Below are 21,729 nucleotides of genomic sequence, written 5' to 3'. Positions count from 1 at the left end.
TCGCCATTCCTCTCCATGGACGGGATACGTGCAATATTTTCCTCAGGTGAGTTCCACGAGAGCCCTGAGCTCCTCCAGCACTGTCAACGCCGACATCAGTTCAGTCTGCCCTCTCGAGCCCAGACCCTCATGTCCGGCCAGGTGCCCCGTGTGCATGGTTCCCCTCTGGCAACCCCCCACACGAGTATTTCCACCGTGAGCATCCTCAGTGAGCAGGTGTCTTTCCCTTGGCAAGTCCCTGCCACCCCTAGGGTTAAAAATCCACCTTCGGCTGGTACCCTAGAGTTTCCCATATGCAGCCCTCAGCGGGTCAAATGTGTACTCTCTAAGTCCTCCCCACGGGTAGGCATTTTGGCATTCCCTCACTGGGATATGCTTCCCAGTGTACCTTGGTATTCCTGTGTTAAGTGGGAGTCCTACGGCCTTAAGTGGCGGGATCTCACACTTACACAGGGCACTGGACAACAGCTGAGTGGCGCTGTTATATTGGAACCCCTATTCGTTAGTCACTAACATACTAGCCTGTTAGCCTGCCATACGTGCATCCGAGTCTCCGGTTTTTCTCTTGCGTGCCTTTTACGAGTTCATCAAACAACTCGGGTGATTTGGATTAGTCAACAAACACAGTAAGCCATGTCATCTCCTGTTATTTTCACTTGCACTGCCAGTCACATGTTTAGTAACTCCTTCTGTGTCAGCGAAGATTCCTTCACATGTGATAAATGTAGGGAGATAGTCTGGCTGACGGAGAATATTTCAGAATTAAAGACACGCATCCAAACTTTAATTGAGAATTGTACGAATGCAAGGGCTTTAGAAACTGCTTTGGATGCGACTAGCTTAGTGAACTGTGTACATTGTTCGGTTCCGGCAGTAGAGCTCGAGCAGCCGGACAACTGGGGGACTGAGACGGCATAGTCGTGAATCTAAAAACCACTCTTGCGGTCCGATTAGAACATCAAACATCTTCTCCCCACTCAGTGACGCACCCACTGAGAATCATGTTGAAAGTGCCCTAGTTATTGGCGATTCTATTACATGGAACGTGAAAATAGATACCCCAGCAACCATAGTCACATGTTTACCAGGAGCCAGAGCTCCTGACATGAAAGCAAATTTAAAAGTGCTGGCTAATGCTAATCTCTAAGTTTATTATTCACGTCGGCACTAATGATGTTCGACTTTGCCAGTCACAAATCACCAAAATTAACATTAAAGAGGTGTGTGAACTCGCAAGTACGATGTCATTTAAAGTTTTTGTTCTGGCCCCCACCCTGTTCGGCAGAGTGATGAGACACTTAGCAGACTATCATCACTCAATGGCTGGTTGTCTAAGTGGTGTCCGCATAATAACATAGTGTTCATAGAGAATTTGAAAAGCTTTTGGGGCAGACCTGGCTTGTTAAAAAGAGATGGTATTCATTCCTCCTGGGGTGGCCGCTCTTCTCTCTAGTAATTTGGCACATAGTCTTAGAGCTGAACCATGACTAACTGGGGCCCAGGTCAGGAAGCAGACGGACTGGCTTTATCGACTGTCTGCTAGCTGTCTCAGGTCCCAGAAATCAGATAAATCCCAACACATAGAGGCTCTTTCACCTAGATCAGGGGTCTCCAAACTCGGTCCTGGAGGGCCACTGTCCTGGGGCCTATACCATGAAGCCGGTTTAGCTGGCTAGCCAGATATGTTTAAGCTTAGTTTGTGCCAATCCTGGGTTTTAGGTACCATTAAAGTGGTTTGGCTTTTAGCAGGGTTCATCTCCATAGTAACTTACACTCCACAGTTAACCTGCTCCAGGGCAGGTTATGTTCTGGATAAGACATCTCAAACTGAAATTAGACCAATCAGCTGTGAGCAAAGTGGCACACCTCTGATGCAATGAAGTCACTCCCTCTGTTTCTACTCCAAATTAAAGGTCACTACATAGCAAATTTTGAATGACTTAGATATCATTTAAGTAATTATATACCCTTAATCACTTACACATGTATCATTTTAGTTAATCAATCATTAATAGGCACATAGTTAAAATTAATATAAATAGCCTAATGTATATAAAGGTCATGCAAATAAGCTTTAAAATCAATAAATAAAGCTATAAAAATGACTACATGCGAGTTTAAATGTTCAATTATCTCTATATATCAACTAAACTAACTTTATAACTTTTACTTGTACTGACTAAGTAAGATTTTTCTTAAAGTTGACAGCTTTCAGAGACAGCTCTTTTCTTCTTCCTGTGTACATTTGTTTAAATTCTTAATATTTTCAATCATGTAATATTCTGCAGAAGAGAGAAATCAATTTCGCTGCTTCTCTCGCGAGAAGTAGATGTCAGTTTCACTGATCCACATCGTGTGATTGGCTGTTCACTACTGATGTCACATCTAAAATCCTAAACTCAGGATCAAAGCCTGAGTTGACAGAGAAAGTCAATGAGCTGCGTCATGGTACCAATAAAGCTCGATTGCATTGGTTTGGTTTTGTCAACTCAAAACCAATCCTGTAACCCTAAGTTTGTTCAACTACCTTCATGGTACTGGCCCCTGAAGAGTTTAGCTCCAACCCCAAATAAACACACCTGAACTAACTAATCAGTTTCTCACAAGGCCCTAGTCAGACACTGATTAGCTGGTTCAGGTGTCTTTATTTTGGGTTGGAGCTAAACTCTGCAGGACAGTGGCCCTCCAGGACTGAGTTTGGACACCCCTGATCTAGGTGCATAGTCTAACATAGTCTGTTACCCAAAATTAGTAAATACAAAAAACTCTCGAACCCATTTAGGGGTAAAAATGTGATTGATGTTCATCAAATAAAAAAACAGATAGAATACAGATGAACAAATGATAAAGTTCGGGCTGCTGAATATTCGATCCCTTCTCTCGAAAGCACTTATTGTTGATGATATGATTATCATAACCTAGATGTGCTGTGTTTGACAGAAACTTGGCTAAATAGGGTGGTACCCTTAGGTAGGTACCACCCTGTAGGCAAGTTCGGGTCCTAGAGAGCTGATGTCCTGCAGAGTTTAGCTCCAACCCTACTAGGCCACCACAGTATAAAACTCATGGCTCCCAGCATGCATTGCAGCATTAAGTATGTCACCATTGTTGAGATTCATATGCTGATTCTTGAGATCTGTGTGCGTCATAACTTTTTTCCCCCCTATGTATTTAAAAATCAAAAAAGTGTTGAAAAGTGTGGCAAGAAAGTGTTGTTGGTGAATATTGTTCATTAATAGTTTTAGTCAGTGATGAGTTTAGTCAAACATTTTTCTTCATGACAATTTTTTGTTTATGGCTTCTTTTGATTTGAACAGATTATGTGTTTTGTTAAAGGGATAGTTCACCCAAAAATGAAAATTAGCCCATAATTTACTCACCCTCAAGTCATCCTAGGTGTATATGATATTCTTCTTTCAGACGAATAAAATATGAGGTATATTACAAAAGTCCAGGCTAATCCAAGCATTAGAACTGGATTCATAGTTGCTCTGTTTTTGAAGTCCATAAAAAGTGCATCTGCCCATCAAATAACGTGCTCCACGCGGCTCCGGGGTGTTAATAAAGACTTCAAAAACAGAGCAACTATGAATCAAATTCTAATTCTTGGATTAGCCTGGACTTTTGTAATATACCTCAGATTTTATTTGTCTGAAAGAAGAATGTCATATACACCTAGGATGACTTGAGGGTGAGTAAATTATGGGCTAATTTTCATTTTTGGGTGAACTATCCCTTCAAAGGAAACAATATTTTCAATAAAACCAACATCTAAACCTCTGTTAATTCTCAATAAGAGCTTCTATAGATGTCTTTCAGGGTTGGAGCCAAACTCTGCAGGACAGCGACTCACTAGGACCGAACTTGCCTGCCCCTGCTCTAAGTAGAGGAAAACAATGGTCTAATTGTACCCTAAGGACCAATTTTGTACCTTTAACTATCAATTCCTGGTAGTCCCCCACTTGTAGCTGAAGAGGCGGAGTAACTGTAATGATAAGGGGGTCTTGGAGAGTCAGGGAAAATAGCGAGACTCTGTGCCATCTTAAATTCCATGAAACGCCGGAGGCCCCTGAGTCAACAAAGGCACATATTTGATGGTGTTGCTAGCCCTGGGTGACAGTGGCATGGATCGTCAAGCCAGAGGTTACCGAGCAGGGGATGGTTCCTATTCTTGCCCCGGACTCCCTACTCCAAGTTAAGACTTGGCTTTTCCTGACTTGGCTTTTCCTTTTCCTAAATATTTCCAAATGATGACAGTTGTGATGAAGCAGTTTTTTTGGGAGAACAGAAGCAGAAGAGTTTTTTAGTCCGGTGCAGATAAAGTCCAAGTTGAACAAAACCAGCCAGCATAAAACAAATGTAACTAATTGACCAAAGGATCTGAATGAACTGCTGTGTCACAAGAGAGTGCCATCCAGTGATAATAAATGGAACATATGTGATAACCAAGCTAGCAGTAGTTACTCGAATGATGTAAAACGCTCTTCTCTTCATGTGGTTTTCCTCCTCTCTCTCCCTCCCTCTCTCTCCTGGTCCTGACTGCTTCAGAACTCTGAGAACAGCCACAAGACAAAACAACTGGATGCAGAGGAAGAGGAGGAACTGCAGTGAGTAGAACCATATAAACATATTTATGGTAAATGAGAGAAAACGTCTCGGTTACGTATGTAACCCTCGTTCCCTGAAGGAGGGAACGGAGACGTACGTCGGAACTGACCGACGAATTGCGATCTGTTTTCAGAGACCGACCTACTTCGAGTAATTAAAAACGAGCCAATAAACATTGGCATGCGATCACGCATTCCACGCACCGCCCCGCGTTGCAGGTATAAATAAGGAAGTGGAAGTGCCGCATACCGTTTTCAACTGAGGAGCCGAGATAAGTGGCTCGGGCCTTCAGCTGAAGCACAGCCCCTGGCGACGGGACGTACGTCTCCATTCCCTCCTTCAGGGAACGAGGGTTACATACGTAACCGAGACGTTCCCTTTCAGTCGGTCACGTTCGACGTACGTCGGAACTGACCGACGAATTGGGATCCCTACCAACACGCCAGGAGGCTGGCCCTTCCAGCGTCCTGCCTGAGCTCGCTGGACCACTCCTATGTTAGAGTGGGAGTCAGGGCTCCGGGCAGGGAAGGACAGTCACTGCTGTTCCTGCAAGACCCACTCAGCGTGACTATTGGATAACGCTGGGAAAGCGTGCCCGTCTCGGAAGATGGTACGCTGCGGACCACGTCCTTCAATGGAAGGAGAGGTGGAATACACATAAGGACTAACCTAACAGGGTAGTGCAACAAATGGCAGTCTCTAGAGTGGACCCAACCTGGTTCCAGGGGGGGAAGAACACAACTAGAGACGACAGAGGAAGCTCTGTCGAGGGAAAGACACGGGGCTAGCCGAGTAGGGTAGCTGGTACCGTGGAAAATACACATAAGGGGTAGCCTAGAGGGGACCGCAACATATGGAACCCAGCCTACACACACGTTCCACAAGCATACGGGTGCAGGCCTGGCATCAGACGGCCGCCACGTCTGACACCGAAGGGGTGACGGAGGAACTCACAGGGTTAGCCGAATTTCGGGGAACACGACTGGAGCAAAAAAGACGCAAGTATCCGGTCCAGAGGGCGGGAGTGGCGTATGCAAGCCGACACTTAGAACGGGCACTTAGCGCTGCTGGCCACTGGGGGCGAGAATGCGGGAAGATACCGGCTCTACACGGAGGCTATAAAATCTAGCGAACGTGTTAGGTGTCGCCCAGCCCGCAGCTCTACATATATCTATCAGCGAGGCGCCTTGAGCCAACGCCCAGGAAGAAGCAACACTCCTTGTTGAGTGTGCTCGCAACCTGAACGGGCAAGGTACGTCTTGGGACTGGTAGGCCAAGACAATGGCATCCACTATCCAGTGGGCCAACCTCTGCTTGGAGACAGCCTTTCCCTTCTGCTGGCCTCCGTAACAGATGAAGAGCTGCTGTGAGGATCTGAAGCTCTGAGTCCGGTCAACGTAAGCGCGAAGAGCGCGGACGGGACACAACAAAGCTAGGGCTGGGTCTGCCTCCTCCGAAGGCAGCGCTTGCAGGTTCACCACCTGGTCCCGAAAGGGAGTGGTAGGAACCTTGGCTACGTATCTAGGCCGGGGTCTCAGGACAACGTGAGAGTTGGCCGGCCCGAATTCTAGGCACGATTCGTCGACCGAGAGTGCATGCAGGTCCCCTACCCTCTTGATTGAAGCCAATGCAATCAGGAGAACTGTCTTCATGGACAGGATTTTTATCTCAACAGACTGCAAAGGCTCAAATGGGGGACCCTGAAGTGCTCTGAGCACCAGGGCTAAGTCCCAAGAGGGTATCGAGGTAGAACGAGGAGGATTTAGTCTCCTCGCACCTCTGAGGAACCTGACGATTAAGTCGTGCTTACCTAAGGATTTACCGTCTACTGCATCATGATACGCCGCTATTGCTGCGACGTACACTTTGAGGGTGGAGGGAGACAGCCTTCGATCCAACCCATCCTGCAGGAAGGAAAGCACAACGTTAATCGAACACTTTCGGGGGTCTTCCCGGCGGAAAGAGCACCACTCGACGAACAGGTTCCACTCCAGAGAGTAGAGGCGCCTCGTAGAGGGGGCTCTAGCTGAAGCGATGGTGTCTACCACTGCTTGTGGTAGGCCACCTAGAACCTCCGCGTCCCGTCCAGGGACCAGACATGGAGATTCCAGAGGTCTGGACGCGGGTGCCATAGAGTGCCCCGCCCCTGAGAAAGCAGGTCCTTCCTCAGGGGGATCGGCCAGGGAGGGGCTGTCGTGAGGAGTGTGAGTTCTGGGAACCAGGTCCGGTTGGGCCAGTAGGGCGCAACTAACAAGACCTGCTCCTCGTCCTCCCTGACCTTGCACAGTGTCTGTGCGAGAAGGCTCACTGGGGGGAACGCATACTTGCGTAGGTCCCGGGGCCAGCTGTGCGCCAGTGCATCTATGCCTAAGGTACCTCCGGTCAGGGAGTAGTACCACTGGCAATGGGTCGAGTCCGGAGAAGCGAACAGGTCTACCTGTGCAACTCCGAAGTGGTCCCATATCAGCTGGACGCACCGGTGGTGGAGTCGCCATTCGCCCGGAGGTGTCGACTGGCGAGAGAGCTCGTCGGCTGTCTGGTTCAGCGCACCTGGGATGTGAATGGCACGAAGTGACCTCACAAACTTCTGACTCCACAGGAGGAGATGGCGGGCGAGCCGGCGCATGCAACGGGAGCATAGACCACCCTGACGGTTGATGTACGCAACGGCCGCAGTGCTGTCCGAACGGACCAGTACGTGCTTGCCCCGAAGCGGTTTCTTGAACCGGGTCAGGGCAACCGGGTCAGGGCAAGACATACCGCCAGTAACTCTAGGCAATTGATATGCCAACGCAGTTGGGGCCCCGTCCACAGACCCGAAACTGCGTGCCCGTTGTACGTGGCCCCCCAGCCCGTGGATGAGGCATCCGTGAAGACCACACCTGTTCTAAGGACACTCCGGCCCGGAGAAACGAGGGGTCTGACCACGGACTGAAGGTTTGGCGACAGTAAGGAGTAACTAGGACCTGGTACTGACCGCTCTGCCACGCCCATCTCGGGACTCGGTCGTGCAACCAGCGTTGAAGCGGTCTCATATGAAGCAATCCGAGCGGCGTTACCGCGGCTGCAGATGCCATATGCCCCAGGAGCCTCTGAAAGAATTTCAGTGGGACCGCTGTCCTGCCTTTGAACGTATTCAAGCAGTTCAACACTGACCGGACGCGCTCTGGAGTGAGGCGCGCTGTCCGGCTGACCGAATCCAGCTCCATACCGAGATAAGAGATCCTCTGCGCGGGGCAGAGTTTGCTCTTCTCTCGGTTGACCAGAAGTCCCAACAGGCTGAGGTGACTGAGCACCATGTCCCTGTGTTCGCACAACTGCTCCCGAGACTGGGCGAGTATGAGCCAGTCGTCGAGATAGTTGAGTAGGCGAACGCCGCGTTCTCTGAGCGGAACAATGGCTGCCTCGACGACCTTCGTGAAGACGCGAGGCGACAGGGACAGCCCGAAGGGCAAGACTTTGTACTGATATGCCCTCCCCTCGAACGCAAAGCGCAGGAACGGTCTGTGTCGAGGAAGGATAGAGACATGAAAGTACGCGTCCTTCAGGTCGATCGCTGCGAACCAATCTTGGGGACGGATGCATTGGAAAATGCGTTTTTGCGTTAACATTTTGAACAGAAGCTTGTGCAGGGCCCGATTCAGAATGCGCAGGTCCAAGATTGGTCTTAACCCACCCCCTTTCTTGGGTACAATGAAGTTGGGGCTGTAGAACCCCGACCTCATATCGGCAGGAGGAACCGGCTCGACCGCGCCCTTTGCCAGCAGGACATCGATCTCGGACCGCAAGACATGGGCATCGCTGCTCCGCACGGAGGTGAAGAGGATGCCCCTGTACTTGGGAGGCCGGCGTGCGAATTGAATCGCATAGCCGAGTCTGATGGTACGGATGAGCCAGCAAGACGGCCTGGGGAGACCTAGGCAGGCCCCCAGAGACCGAACTAGCGGGACCAACGGCACCACAGACGTACCCGGGGTGAGGCAGCGAGGTGGAGTATTCAGACCCAACTCGGGAGGCCCGGGGGCGGCCCGGAGTGTTGTCTGAATACTCCAGGTGGGGCAGAGAGTGGGTGAGAAGGCCCGGGGGCGTCCTCGGTGCCCACTCTGCTGCCCCCTGGCGAGGGGTGAGAGGGAAGGAAAGGAGTGGCAAGGCCCGGGGGCGTCGCGCACTGCCAACCTGTCCCTCTCGGGGCTCAGGGAGGGAAGAAACTGCTCTTTTATTGAGAATGTGGGTACCGCTGGACCCCGGAGGGCCAGCGGCAGGATGTTCTTTACGGTACCAGTCTTGACATTCTCCCCCCGGTCCTCCTCCGGGGGGAGGAGGGGTGCGGACACCACCTCCCCTGGAGCAGCTCCTCTTCTCCCTGGGCTCCCCGTGTCAGGGCCGCTTGCCCTTGCGCTTGCCTGCCGACTTAGCGGGCCCCGACACGGGTTGGGCGGCACCCTGACGGCCGGCACCCTGCTTCCCCGATGGTTTAGCAGGGGCGGAGGCGGCCGCAGGGGGACGCCCTCGGCGACGAGCAGGCGGAGGTGCAGCCGGCGACTGGGTGGAGGCAGCAGCAGGTCGCCGGGGCAGGATGTTCTTGATGGCCTCCGTCTGCTTCTGTGCCACCGAGAACTGCTGGGCGAAGCTCTCGATGGCGTCGCCGAAGAGGCCGGCCTGACAGACAGGGGCGTTGAGGAACCGCACTTTGTCGGTCTCACGCATATCTGCCAGGTTCAGCCATAGGTGGCGTTCCTGGACCACCAGAGTGGACATCGCCCGACCCAGGGTGCGTGCGGCAACTTTCGTCGCCCAGAGGGCGAGGTCCGTTGCGGTACGCAGTTCCTGCATAACCCCTGGGTCGGAACTACCCTCGTATAATTCCTTGAGCGCCTTGGCCTGGTAGACCTGCAGGAGCGCCATGGCATGCAGAGAAGACGCGGCTTCTCCACAGGCTGTGTAGGTCTTGCCCGTTAGGCTGGACGAGAACCTACACGCCCGGGAGGGGAGACGCGGATGGCCCCGCCAGTCGGAGCCGGTCTTAGGACAAAGTTGCATCGCAACCGACCGTTCCACTGGAGGGACCTCCACGCAACCCTTAGCCGCGCCTCCATCGAGGGTAGTGAGGACGGAGGAACTCGCTGATCGTGAACGAGCGCTGTAGGGCGCCGTCCACGACTTTGTGAGCTCCTGATGCACTTCCGGAAAGAAAGGCACTGTGGCGGGGCGCTGAGAACCAGCACGGGCCGTCCCGAGATACCAATCGTCCAGCCGCGAGGGTTCGGGACACGGTGGAGGGTTCCACTCGAGCCCGACACTCGCGGCGGCCCGGGAAAGCATAGCCGTGAGCTCTGGATCAGACTCGGGCAACGGTGCCACACCCGAAGGGGGCAACGCAGCCGAATCCTCATCTCCAGAGTCCATTAGCTCATCCCCCGATGCAGCTATCGACAACATATCCTCAGTTGGAGCCCCAAAAGAAACGGGTGGCCCCCCATGGGAAGGACCACCGCGATCTTCCGGGAACTGCGCCGGCGCAGCGGAGGGGGGAGGGGCCCGAGCAGCCTGTTGACTGGGCGGGGGTGCCCTGACCGTCACCCTCAGATCTCCACCAAAGGGATCAGCCAAAGTAGCAGCCCTCTGCTTTGCAGCGGGAGGACCACTAGATCGGGGGATACGCAATGGGACTCCACCCCTTTTCAGGTATTGGAGCCTAGACCGTAGCACTGCGATGGTCATGTTCGCGCAGTGCGAACATGAGTCATCCACGAAAGCCGCCTCTGCGTGCTGAACGTCCAAACACGAGAGACAGCGATCGTGTCCGTCAACTGGGGACAGAAATCGACGGCATCCAGAAACACACGGTTTGAATGACATCTTGAAAAAGACGCAGGGTCAAACCGTGTTGCTCTTTTAGTGATAGAGAGAGAGAGAAAACCGCTCCGTCAGTGCCGAGGCACGCAGGGGAAATGGCCGCGGCTCACAGCAGTTCAAAAGTGCAAGCCCGCTGTGAGCACTCAGAGAAAAAAAGCCCAGCAAGCCGTGAGAACAGCTGTTCGTCCTTTTCTTCCTGGTCGCGACCACCGCTGCAGGGCACCGTCACACCAACACTGGAACACTGGAAGCAGGTAAGGATCTTCTCTCGACTCGTTTGTAGAAACAAAACTCTTCGTAGGAACAGCAATTACTGCAATGCTCGGCTCCGAAGTTGAAAGCGGTATGCGGCACTTCCACTTCCTTATTTATACCCGCAACGCGGGGCGGTGCGTGGAATGCGTGATCGCATGCCAATGTTTATTGGCTCGTTTTTAATTTACTCGAAGTAGGTCGATCTCTGAAAACAGATCCCAATTCGTCGGTCAGTTCCGACGTACGTCGAACGTGACCGACTGAAAGGGAACAATGGAGCCTGAGCCTCTCAGGAAACAAAAATTCAAACGCCACAGAAAATCAAGGCCGGGACCAACAGGAAAAGACAATCTCCACTACACAGCTCCCTGCGCTTGATCTGCCATTTTCAATGTCTAATTTTACAATTAACGGAAGCGTGCAGTTTAATTTCAATAAATAAAACATGTAGGTCTAGATAAATAAAGTTGTAGCATGAATCAAAAAGTAAATATAATACAGCTGGTAGGCCTGCTGCATGATTTTTTCCCCCGTTATTATTGCAGGTACAACAAATAATATAGATATGCCTAAGGCCTTTTGTGTTTCATTCATTTTTGCAAAAAAAAAACAAGCAAAAAAACAGAAAATGCAACGATTTAATAATAATTAAATGAATATATATACATTCACAAGCTTTTCTGTCTCATTACTGCAATCACATGTGCTCGCACACATACACTACAGTTTGCACAAAAAGGTGTTTTCAGCGCTGACCTGACGATTTGATCAGTTAGCCTATAGGCCTATATAGTGTAGCAACTTAATGTCTACATTGTCTACACATGACATTTTTTCCACTATAGCGAGGTAATAACAGCGCTGTTTAGAGACCAGAGGTGTCAAGTAACGAAGTACAAATACTTCGTTACCTTACTTAAGTAGAAATTTTGAGTATCTATAATTTACTGGAGTAATTATTTTTCAGCCTACTTTTTACTTCTACTCCTTACATTTTCAAGCAATTATCTGTACTTTCTACTCCTTACATTTTAAAAATAGCCTCGTTACTCCTATTCCATTTCGGCATGTTTTCATTACGGCTTGTCATAAAAAAAAACTATCCAGATAAATCACGCCATCCGGACAGAGTGAATTTGTGGTTGGATGAGAAGGATAAACTCAAACCATTCCGACACCCTATTGGGTTGTAGGCGATCAATCACGCCTGCACCTGCACAAATCACACACCATGCTGCCAGATAGGGCGGGTTCTCGCCGACGAGCACGCACTTTCAGCCAATCAGCGATCAGCAGGCAGACGTGCTCATTGATGACTTTAGCCGGGGTTTTAGCGCGATAACTCGTAGCTGTATATTCCAGTGATCGCTATGCCAGTGGCATAAATATACAGTAAGTTGTATCTACAGTAAAGAGTGGGAGAGTGACTCAACTCTCAAACGTGACTTACACCTGTGAATCGAAGACTCTTTATAAATATAACCGTGACTCCTGTCCATCATCATATACACACTTAGGACATCTGCAACTTGCAAACCCGACAGCTGCTGAAAGATGTTTAAATCAACGATTAATCCATTTTGACGAAAGACATACTGTAGTTTTGTCAAAGCAAAGTGCAACACAAAGGTAAGTGCGTTGTTGTTATTTATTTGTTGACGTATTATTGTACAGTATCAATGAATTACGCATTTTGGCAGTGGTGTGTGCATTAACGTGTGAAATGCCTGTTTATTACATTGCTTTTTCCAATCTCTATAATGGGCATTTTTTGCACGTAAATTGGCTTCTTACTGTTGACATTGAAAATGATGCATGTGTTTTTCTGAGGGATAGCCGTTTTGACAGTTTCTACCTGGACATATAGTCATATTTGATCCGTTTTACTGCAATTTTTTTGTTTATTTTTTATCATCAATGTTATGTTTTAAGGAGATAAAATGGTAACTTACTTATCAACATTGATTGGTATGGCAATAAAATAATATATTATTTTGTCAGTTTTGTGACTAGTTGCCTATAAGTATTGTAAAGGTGCAAAAAGTCGAAATTGTTATCAATAACCAGGCATGTTATCAATAACCATTTTTTTTTAAAAATATATAAAAATGTACATGTGGTGAGGTTTTTGGGCTGGAAATCGTCTACCAAATCTGGCCACACTAATCACACAATCAAAAAATGGTTATTGATAACATGCCTCTGAATTTTGACTTTTGGCACCTTTACAATATTTATAGGCAACTAGTCATCAAATCTTCCGCTCCATGAAACACATTAATGCTCAGTAGTATATGGTTCTTTAATGTATTTGCATTGTCCTAAAATGCGTTCATTTTCAATGGGAATATATGCGGCTGAAACGCGTAGCCAAGTGCATCTAAAAATGTTCAACATTAACTTTTTAATATAACATTATAGTCATTATGGCCTTTAGAAAAATGTATGCACTGTAGCGTGGCCTAATCTTTTGTCCTTGAAGGGATACTTCACCCAAAAATGAAAATTCTGTCATCATTTACTCACCCTCAAGTTGGGTGAGTAACCCGCTTCGCGTCGTGACCGCATCACCACCTCGGGTGTGCATTATCATTCTAATAATTGAACGGCCCGTCGTCAATTATTCCTTACTTGTACTTTGTAATTTAACTAATAAAAAAACAAAACAAAAAAAATCACGATAATAAAAAAACCTGACGGAAAATACTGTATGATATAGCAAATTCACGGACCCCCTGGCACTTTGCGCAGGACTAAAGCCGCTGGTCTACACAGAAGAAAGCCCTGTCTAGGCTCTGCCCCGGTACGGGTTGGGTCGAGCCATTCGTTAGTCTGGTTGTTTGATGAGAAAGAGATGAAATAGGCAAGTTGCAATAGGCTAATTTGCCCATTTATTTTTTTCAAGCAGATTCAAATGTGTAAAATAATCCTTTGCAACTCATGCCGTAGGCTATATTCCAAGCGTTCTGAAGGTATAGTTACTGTAGGGTTTGCTGGTGAGGAATAAATCGAAATGGCAAGTGAAAATGTTGCAGTCCTTTGTGCGTGCGCAGCAGCTCGCTCCGCTCGGAAGGGCATCCTTTTGAGATATCAATTATAATACATTTTAATAAAACACAAGGCCTACATCAAAAAGAGTATTAACATATCTGTTGTTCTGTTGTCAGTTCTTGTGTGAACGTTATAGACCTATTACATGTCAACGCGATATTCTTTCCTTTTTGTAATAGTGTTTAAAATATTTAATTTACAACTATTTATATTAATCTATATCTTAATCTATTTATTTGTATTAGTGTTTATTTAATTTCAACTAATTAAATTAATTTAAATCTTAATTTATTTATTTTTACTGGTAGGCTATGACAGCCATCATCTGAAGTGTTTTTTTTTTATATTGATTTTTAAATTAGTGCTTCTGATGTAAACTCATTTTATTATTGCATTATTATATTTATGTATTTATCCTCTTGTACAGCACAATGGCCAACTACTGTTGTATTTATTGTGCTATATAAATAAAATTTTGGCCCCACTTTATATTAGGTGGCCTTAACTACTATGTACTTACATCAAAAAGTAAGTACAATGTACTTCCTGTGTTCATATTGAGGTGGAATACGGGTAAAGTTAGGGACAGGTGTGGTGGTATGGGTAAGTTTAAGGGTAGGGTTAGGTGTAAGGGAAGTGTCAACAGTGTAATTACAAATGTAACTACAGAAATTAAATACAGATGTAATTACATGCAGGTATTTTATTTTTATTTAAGTACAATGTAAAAACATGCATGTACACAATAACTACAATGTATCAAATGATTAATTAAAATGTTAGTACATAGTAGTTAAGGCCACCTAATATAAAGTGGGTCCAAAATGTTTTGATTGATTGATTGATTGATTGATTGATTGATTGATTGATTGATTGATTGATTGATATGTGAATTTATATCTACACAGGAGAAAACCCTGTCTAGGCGCTGCCCCAGGACGGCAAGCCATTCGTTAATTTGACTGTTTTATGAATAAAAGATAAAATGTAGCTGCAATAAACACGTTAAGAATCCGTAGCAGCCAGGGCTGAGTTTCCCAAAACCATCGTAAGCTTAAGTTGATCATAGAACAATTGCCACCAATGGTCTCTACGATCAACTTAGGCTTACGATGGTTTTGGGAAACGCAGCGCAGGACTATTATTCTGCTGTGCTGAACTGAGGAAGAACTGATGATGGAACAATTTGATCTTCGGCTGACCAATCATCAGAAAGTATAATTCATTCCATATATCCACGTCTAGAAATCGAATATTCAAGCTGTTTATTAATTTTCCACCTCTGAACGAAAAACGAAAATCAAGCTGTTTTTTGTTTTTTAATACCCGTTTCTATAAGGAAAATCGAATGAACGGAACAGTACACGGACCTCAGACATTCATTCCATATATTCAAGCGTCATTCCATATATTCATACTTTCATTCCATATATTCAGACATTCATTCCATATATTCAGATTTTCATTCCATATATTCAAGTTTGATTCCATATATTCAGACTTTCATTCCATATATTCAAACGTTCATTCCATATATTCAGATTTTCATTCCATATATTCAGACATCATTCCATATATTCAGATTTTCATTCCATATATTCAAGTTTCATTCCATATATTCAGACATCCATTCCATATATTCAAGCGTCATTCCTTATATTCAAGTTTCATTCCATATATTCAGATTTTCATTCCATATATTCAGACATTCATTCCATATATTCAGATTTTCATTCCATATATTCAAGTTTCATTCCATATATTCAGACTTTCATTACATATATTCAAGTTTCTTTCCATATATTCAGACTTTCATTCCAAATATTCAAACTTTCATTCCATATATTCAGACTTTCATTCCATATATTCAAGTTTCATTCCATATATTCAGATTTTCATTCCATATATTCAGATTTTCATTCCATATATTCAGACGTTCATTCCATATATTCAGACGTTCATTCCATATATTCAAGTGTCATTCCATATATTCATACTTTCATTCCATATTTTCAAGCTTCATTCCATATATTCAGACATCCATTCCATATATTCAAGCGTCATTCCATATATTCAGACGTTCATTCCATATATTCAAACGTTCATTCCACACTCTAAAAAATGCTGGGTTAAAAATAACCCAAGTTGGGTTGAAAATGGACTAACCCAGCGATTGGGTTGTTTTAACCCACACTCTAAAAAATGCTGGGTTAAAAATAACCCAAGTTGGGTTGAAAATGGACTAACCCAGCGATTGGGTTGTTTTAACCCACACTCTAAAAAAATGCTGGGTTAAAAATAACTCAAGTTGGGTTAAAAATGGACTAACCCAGCGATTGGGTTGTTTTAACCCACACTCTAAAAAAATGCTGGGTTAAAAATAACTCAAGTTGGGTTAAAAATGGACTAACCCAGCGATTGGGTTGTTTTAACCCACACTCTAAAAAATGCTGGGTTAAAAATAACCCAAGTTGGGTTGAAAATGGACTAACCCAGCGATTGGGTTGTTTTAACCTAGCAATTGGTTTGTTTTAAGCAAACATTTAACCCAACCGCTGGGTTAAAACAACCAAATCACTGGGTTAAAACAACCCAATTGCTGGGTTAGTCCATTTTCAACCCAACTTGGGTTATTTTTAACCCAGCATTTTTTAGAGTGCATATATTCAGATTTTCATTCCATATATTCAGACATTCATTCCATATATTCAGATTTTCATTCCATATTTTCAGACTTTCATTCCATATATTCAGACTTTCATTCCATATATTCAAACGTTCATTCCATATATTCAGATTTTCATTCCATATATTCAGACGTTCATTCCATGGGCCCTATCTTGCACCCAGCGCAATTGACTTTGTACACCGACGCATGTGTCATTCCTATTTTGCACCCGCGCAAAGCGCGCTTTTCCCTCCACAGAAGCACGTCGCTAAACTAGTGAATGAACTTGCGCTACCTGGGCGGTTCAGCGCAAAAAAGGAGGCGTGTTCCGGCGCAAACAATCCCTGGTGCTATTTTGCTGTTCCACTAAACAATTGCGCCACTGACCAGAAAAAACCTAGTCTAAAGTCAGTGGCGCGTTGCGCGTTGTTCATTATGCTATTTTAAGGGCGCATGCTTGACCATAATGTATAGCGTGCACAACGCGCATACACTTTGCTCATGTAATCTACACAGATGCAACAGTTATTTTTGCAAATCATAAATTGTTACACTAAAAAAATATTAACACATGAGATGACGGAAATCATTGTGGTGTGCCACGAAGATGTGAAAAAATAGGCATAAATCTAGCTTACAAATGATCCAGGCTAATTGTAATAATTAAGGATAAGACCTGTTTGCCCAATAGTGGCAAGACATATATGTATATAAGGACATCTGACAAATTGGTTTGTCCGTCAAGAACCAGGAACAAAAATCGACTGAAAAACGGAAAAAACTGAAAGACTGAAAAAAAAAGACTGTGAAATCACCTTTACCATAATGTACAACATTACAACTTCACTTCTCTGTCTTTCACTGCTCTTACAAGCACAGTCTCCTCGGCTGTGAACCGCTCCTGGCGTGCGCCTGGTAAATGCGCCATAATAATAGCAATCCATAATGGAACTTGCGCACCTGCTTTTAAAGGGAATGTTGGATGACGCTCGGATTGGTTTATTCACGTTACGCCCAAACCACACCTATGAATAATGAAGCTACTTCAGACCAACCCATTTTAGATTTGCGCCGGGCGCAAAAGCCATTTATCCCGCCGGGAAAATAGCAACAGCGCCGAGACCCGCCCACAAAGTTACTTGCGCTTCGCGTTTTGACACTTGCGTTTCAGATCGTTAAAATAGGGCCCCATATATTCAAACGTTCATTCCATATATTCAGATTTTCATTCCATATATTCAGACATTCATTCCATATATTCAGATTTTCATTCCATATTTTCAGACTTTCATTCCATATATTCAGACTTTCATTCCATATATTCAAACGTTCATTCCATATATTCAGATTTTCATTCCATATATTCAGACATTCATTCCATATATTCAGATTTTCATTCCATATATTCAAGTTTCATTCCATATATTCAGACATCCATTCCATATATTCAAGCGTCATTCCTTATATTCAAGTTTCATTCCATATATTCAGATTTTCATTCCATATATATATATATATATATATATATATATATATATATATATATATATATATATATATATATATATATATAAAATTTCCATCACATGTAAATATTTTATTATTATTTAAAATTATTATGATATACATAATTTCTTAACAGTGTAAGACCACTTTCACACTGTTTTACCAATTTATACCTATATGCAATTACCATAGATTTGTGGATTAAGTAAATTAATTGTCATCAGGCCCAAACACAAAGCTTACATCCACCACAACCTGAAATATAATATTGCATTGGTTAGATACATTTCAGAAAAATAACTACTTGTGTTATTACATTAAGTGGAACATTATCCCATAAACTATGCAGACATTTTGAATGAATGATTAGAAATTTGTACATTATTTTTTAAAAAGTTATGAGGTGGTGGAAATGACTGGGTGTTGTTGAAATGACAATGAATGGACGTCCATGTAGAAAAACTGAAAAAAATTATTTGAAACCCATTTAACAAATCATTAGTCATTAGTCTGTTTGGTTCCATAACCAGATGAACAGTTACAGTCTTACTGTAAACAACTTTAACCACAAATAGTCACATGAAAAATGTAATCTTAAAAATAGATGAAAAGGCATTTCAACAAATATATATTTGAATAAATACATTAGCGTTGTACATTACAATAAAAACAATATTCATATGTAGCCACTCAATCTATGAATTGCACCTTGTAAGCATAAATGTAATTTTCACCTCACCTTTGTCATTTCCACCCAAAGAGGTAATGTGGTGGAAATGACGGTGGTGGAAATGAGTATCCTACAGTATTTTGTAAAAAAATCCAAGCTAGTATTACAGATTAGCTATGAATTGGTAGCAAGCATTGCATGCATGCAAAATACATCTCTTTGTGTAAAAAAAAACACATTATTTACAAACTCATTTGATGTTATGTCATGTTTGGAAATGACTTACAATAAAAATATTTTCATTTCAAGCAATGTTTACCTTGAGTTTTCTTATCCAAGTTGCTGAAGAAATTTAAAATCTCCTCCATGTCAGACATGTGTTGTGATGTCATTTTTCATCTCCATAGAAACTACCCAAACAATCTTTCAAAAAAAACTTTTTAAAGGGACATTACAGCGGTGTGGTGGAAATGACGGCAATACTGTGGGACTACATTTTGTATATAAACTACATTTTGTATATAAAATCACATTAATAGTTGTCTGACCTTAAAAACCTCAATTATGTTTTGATTATTTTACTGATACTTTATTCAGTCATATTAAAAAAAAAATTGAGAAATAATTTTTTTACACTTCTTTTTCATTATTGAAGATCAGAAGTCTGGGTGTGGGACAAGCACAAAACAGCAATATTTGCATGTATAATGATGTTTAAAAAGGTTATATATGTATATATATATGTATGTGTATATATATATATATGTATGTATATATATATATATATATATATATATATATATATATATATATATATATATATATATATATATATATATATATATATATATATATATATATAATAACTTTAATTTACTTAACATTTGATGGAGAGCAAAGACAGGAGAGTTTTCCAGACCGGCACAGATAAAGGACAGGCTGAACAAAGCCAGCCAGTATATAACAGATCAAACCAAAATAATAAAGTTCTTTGAAAAAGTGTTTCAGAATGACAGATAATCCTGATATAATAAATGGCACATAGATAATAATCATGCTCACAGTAGTTATTAGGATGAGATAAAATGCTCTTCTCTTCATGTGGTTTTCCTCCTTTCTTTCTCTCCCTCTCTCTCCTGGTCCTGACTGTTTCAGAGCTCTGAGAACAGCCACAAGACAAAACAACTGGATGGAGAGTAAGAGGAGGAACTGCACTGGGAAGAACCATGTATATACTTGGTTGTTATCTGAGATTAAACTAAACATGCAGCACAAACACGAGCCAAGGGTGGTTGTCCAGACCACAGTGCAGCAGATCACTCTATATCTGAGAGGTTTGTACTTCAGAAAGGTTACAGGATGTACCACTGCCAGGTAACGCTCAACACACATCAGACACTGAAACAGAGGACGACCAGAAACGCCTAGCCCTAATAACGAATTTGTTAATGTATTGAGATGTGAAACCCAAGCACAACCATCAAGTATAAAGAACAAACAATTCAGACAGATACCAATCTCACAAACAGAGAGATTGAGGTTGAAGAACTCTGAAGCAACTCCACTTCCTGTGATGATGAGCCAGATAACATAGGAGTTTGTAGGAAGACCAAGCAGCAAATTGATGCTGTACAGAAAAATTTCCAGTCTGTCCACTAACCAAAAGGGCTGAGTTGTGGAGTTTGTAGATGTTTCAGATGTGGTGAAGTTCACTGTAGAGTTATTCATCTCCTCTGTGTTTGTCTTCTCAGTTCAGTAACACAAGAAATATAAAAATATGGCAACTGAGAATTCCAAACAGTGTGTAATTCCACATATTTCTAAATAATAGAAACAATTCAATATTAAATGTCTAACATTTAAAGGTCATTTTACAACACATAACTAAATAACAGCACTACACAACACCTAAATAACTGAAAACAATAACATGAAATTATTATTTTAATTAAAAAGGTAGTGTTTTACTTACCTAGGTTTCTAATCCGATCAAAGTTCCCTTAAATATTTCCGTTTTGGAAATGGCTTTTATATTCTTACAATGTATTTTCACAAAAATTTCAGCTACATAGCAAGTAGATCTCAACATTCACCTGAAGAGATGAAGGTCCAATCTCTCTGGATCTATATAAATCTGTGCTGTTTTGTAGACTGACTTCAGCTGTCAAAATACTACTATATATACATGAACCAAATATGAAAATATGAGGGATGGAAATATAAGTAAACATGAACATGAGAAAGATGGATAGCCTTATAAGTAAACATAGGAGCAGAAAAAACTGCATCTTAGTTCTAAATGGAAAATTGCATGTTGAATACTTACAACACCTCAATTACTGCACAAGAATGCAAAAAAAAACTTACTATGTAACTTTTGTCTCTCTATCAGTTAAAAAAACAGGCATTTTGCGAAAGAACGTTGTTTTTGTTGTGTTTTCTGCATGATTGTGCGAATAAATCCTACTGCTCATAAAACATTCACTACTTGGCTTAAGATATATAACCAGTTCAGATAGAAAGGATCTTAAGCTGACTAGCTACTGTAGCTACACAGAGTAATAGACACGGTACTTCCTTAAAAATAATTCCAGCACAGCGAACAATCCATAATAAAATAACCCTTCACAATAGATAATGTTTCTTAACAATTAACTCTGTTAGAGAGCTACATAATATGGCAATGTAAAAACGCCATCTCCATGTCAATTTTACATTTCAAATCGCTCAGTTCTCACCATCTCTGAAAAGCCAAGCCAAGCCAGTATTGGTTCTTGTTGTTTTACTGCAAGCTCTGTTGTGTTTTCTTTTTGCCAAAAGAATCTCTGTTCTGTTTTTTTTTTTTAATTGGTGATTTCCAGAGGTTGGAGATTTAGCATGCTCAATGTCAACTTTTACACGCGTCCATAAAAGGGACATGACGATACACCCACATGTGAGTAGGTATGTAAGTAATTTCCTCTGAAAAACCATCCGGCTAGGTCTAAAATATACAACCTGTTCTCACTCCCAAGGCGTCAAAATCTGAAGCATGGTCAAGTGCCTTCCGCGTCACAATGAAGATGCTAAAGGTACCCCTAGGCATAATTTTTCGACACGCAGGGTGCTTTATTTA

General features: G+C 43.3%; 2 protein-coding genes across 2 annotated transcripts in view; one reads left to right on the top strand and one right to left on the bottom strand.

The window, feature by feature from the left end:
- Positions 1-21,729, top strand: part of LOC307137025 (uncharacterized protein) — a 636,016-nt gene that overhangs the window by 119,563 nt on the left and 494,724 nt on the right. The window lies entirely within an intron of this gene.
- Positions 637-20,342, bottom strand: LOC307137821 (chemokine XC receptor 1-like; the record flags this gene model as incomplete). The annotated part of the gene is made up of 2 exons (XM_079835785.1): positions 637-741; positions 19,677-20,342. The coding sequence occupies 2 exons, from the start codon at positions 20,340-20,342 to the stop codon at positions 637-639; spliced, it is 771 nt and encodes a 256-aa protein (XP_079691911.1).

Source organism: Gobio gobio (assembly GCF_949357685.1).
Source record: "Gobio gobio genome assembly, chromosome: 14".
Classification (NCBI taxonomy): domain Eukaryota; kingdom Metazoa; phylum Chordata; class Actinopteri; order Cypriniformes; family Gobionidae; genus Gobio; species Gobio gobio.
The sequence above is the reverse complement of the archived record's forward strand: the minus strand, read 5'-3'. Positions and strand labels throughout refer to the sequence as shown.